The sequence below is a fragment of the Monoraphidium neglectum genome (assembly GCF_000611645.1).
Source record: "Monoraphidium neglectum strain SAG 48.87 unplaced genomic scaffold scaffold01921, whole genome shotgun sequence".
NCBI classification, from domain to species: domain Eukaryota; kingdom Viridiplantae; phylum Chlorophyta; class Chlorophyceae; order Sphaeropleales; family Selenastraceae; genus Monoraphidium; species Monoraphidium neglectum.
The window spans coordinates 1-2,570 of NW_014011707.1; the positions used below are offsets into that span (position 1 = coordinate 1).

General features: G+C 69.0%; 1 protein-coding gene across 1 annotated transcript in view; it reads right to left on the minus strand.

Moving 5' to 3' along the window:
* Window positions 1-18: 18 nt before the first annotated feature.
* MNEG_9397 (hypothetical protein) overlaps window positions 19-2,570 on the minus strand; it is a gene marked incomplete at both ends in the record, with an annotated part of 4,097 nt that continues 1,545 nt past the window's right edge. The window contains 5 exons of the mRNA XM_014042129.1: window positions 19-129; window positions 224-325; window positions 381-451; window positions 815-1,037; window positions 1,174-1,273. Of these exons, the coding sequence (XP_013897583.1) occupies window positions 19-129; window positions 224-325; window positions 381-451; window positions 815-1,037; window positions 1,174-1,273 (607 nt within the window). The remainder of the gene's footprint in view (window positions 130-223; window positions 326-380; window positions 452-814; window positions 1,038-1,173; window positions 1,274-2,570) is intronic.

Consider the following 2,570-nt stretch of genomic DNA (forward strand, 5'->3'; position numbering starts at 1 on the left):
CTCCCCACTCTCCCAAACCCCGCGGCTGTCACCTGAGCCCTGCACCGCGAGGGGCCTGCTGCCGAGCACCGCACGCGGCGCGATGAGTGACACCAGCGCCACGTCCAGCACCACACCCACGATCAGGTCCTGAGGGGGGTTGCGTGCGTTGGCGTGGGTGGGGCCGAAAGGGGAGGAGACTGGGCTGATGGGTGGACTCCTGCTGCTGGAAGCTGCTGCTGACGCCGCCGCCGCCGCCACTGCTGCCGCCCCCGCCGCTGCCACTGCTGGTGCTGCTGTTGCCGCTGCTGGTGCTGCTGCTGCCTGCGGGCCATAGAGCGGGGCCCTGGCAAGCGGGCGCCACAGCTAACCCAGGCAGGCCAGCCCCCAAGAGGCCTCACCGACAGGTAGAACTCAAACTCCGCCCAGAACTCATCGCCACGCTTGCGCACTTCAGCCACGGTCGCGCAGGCTGCAGGCAGCCAAGGGGCGGTGGCGGGCGCAGGGCAGCTCGGAGGAGGCGCGACGACTGCACGTGATGTGCACGTCGGGACCCCGCCCCGCAGCAGCCGGCGGCGGTGCGCCTGCACGGCACCACGCCGCGCAGCTACGCGTCCGACACACACCCTCTCCAGCAGCATGTGATTTGTACTGAGCAGCTGGGTCAGCACCCGCGCCCCCTGTCTGCGGCAGCCCTCCAACTGCGCTGCCCTGCAGACCGCCCCGGCGGCCTTTCACCTGCCCACCTCCCACCGTCATCCCAGCCCCATCAGGCCCCTCTCAACCGCCGAACCCTTCTGCTTCGCCCCCTGGCCCCCCCTCCCATGAGCCCCACCCGAGTCGATGATGATCTCGGCGATGACCTTGAACAGGAACTTGTCGTCAGCGATGAGGCGGTCACGGATAGCAGGGAAGCGCCGCGACAGCGACCCCGCCAGCCCCAGCCCCTGCAGCGCCACATACTTGCTGAACGCGCTGCTGCGCAGGCCGACCTGCCGCGCGGTGTCCAGCATGTCGGCCGGCAGCTGGACCTTGGCCGCCGCGGCGGCGGCCTCGGCCTGCGGCGGGCGGCCGGCGGAGGGTGCGCCAGCACACGGGTGAGCGGAGCCTAGGCCAAGCGACAGGGCGATTAGTTGCCTGTGGAATGGCACGCCATGCGGCGCACTGCAACTGATCAGCTGCCGGCCCTCTCACCTGGGCAACGTTCAAGATTTCGTCCTCCTCCTCATCGTCGTCGCCGCCGCCGCCGCCGATCGCATCGCTGCTGCCACTCCGTATTTGCCACTGCGGAGCCCTGACAGGCAACTCGGGGCGTTTCCCGCTGCCTGTGCGTTTCTCAAAGGCCGGCGACCTGGGCACCAGGCCCCCACGGGCGGGCCTAGAGGCTCCGTTGCTGCCACAAAACGCAACCGGAGTGACCTGAGAGCACATATGGGCGTCAGTATGCAGAAAAGTGCAGCTGCAACGACCCACGGGGGCTCCAGATCACGCACCTGCTGACGGCTCAGGCCCCACGGGAGGGCCTGCACCCCTTTGAGGCCCCCAAGATGCATGCCGCGTGCCCGCGCCCCACGTCAACTTGCAGGGTCAAGCGAGGCCGGCTGCACTGAACACTGAAGAATGCCCAAAAGGTCGTTATATGGGGCCTGACACGCAGTCTTGAATTGAACACAAGCGGCACCACGCAATTGATGAGCGCCGCAAGGGTGTTGCTGTGGCGTCGCTGAGCTCAGTCGTTATGCTGCCGCCACCCTGGCGGCCACCGGCTCCAGCACCCGGGCACGTCCCCGCGTGCCCCCGCTCACGGTGCCTGTCCGCACACAAGCGCATTGCGAGTGAGTGCTTCACGCGCATGTGGTGTAGTTCCCACCCAGCACACAGATTGGTAACATATGAGGACGGCAGATGCATGGTGGTTGTGTGCTGCACATGCAGATGTGGCCGCTGAGCCCATGCGCGCCGAGATGTCAAAGTGCAATTCGTCAGGGGCCGGCGCAGCGCGGCGCTGCTGCGTCATCTTCAGCAGCAAGTGTGCAAGACAAACAGGATAGCACGCGGATTTGAATTCTCTCACAGCAGGGGTTCACCGCAAACAAGTCACCCAGTGTTCTGTACCAGGTGCTGAGCTGGCCGCTCGCCGGGCGCACAAGGCCTCAAGCTCTATGCCGCGCGTGCGGCAGCCCCGGCTGCGCCAGGCCCGCTGCCGGGCTGGCGCCTTGCTGCGCGTGCTGCTGCGCATGCTGCGCCGGCCCCCGTGAGGCCGCGCCCTCGTCCTCCTCCTCCAGGAGTGACGCAAACGGGCTCTCACGGGCCGCAGGCCGCGGCGCCAGCGGCCGCCAGTGGTGCATGCGCGGCTGCGGGGCCGCCGCGGCCAGGAACCCACCCCCCTGCCCGCCATCCTGCCCCTGATGCTGCTGCTGCGCTGACGCGCCGGCCTCCTGCCGCCGCTGCTGCTGCCCGTGTAGCTGCGCTTCCAGGGTCGGCTGCCGCAAATGCACGGGCAGCCGCGCCCCCACGCCGCCCTGCGGCGAGGTCCTGCCGCCATACGGCGCGGCAGCCGGCGCCGCCGGCCCCATGCCGCCGGCGGGCCC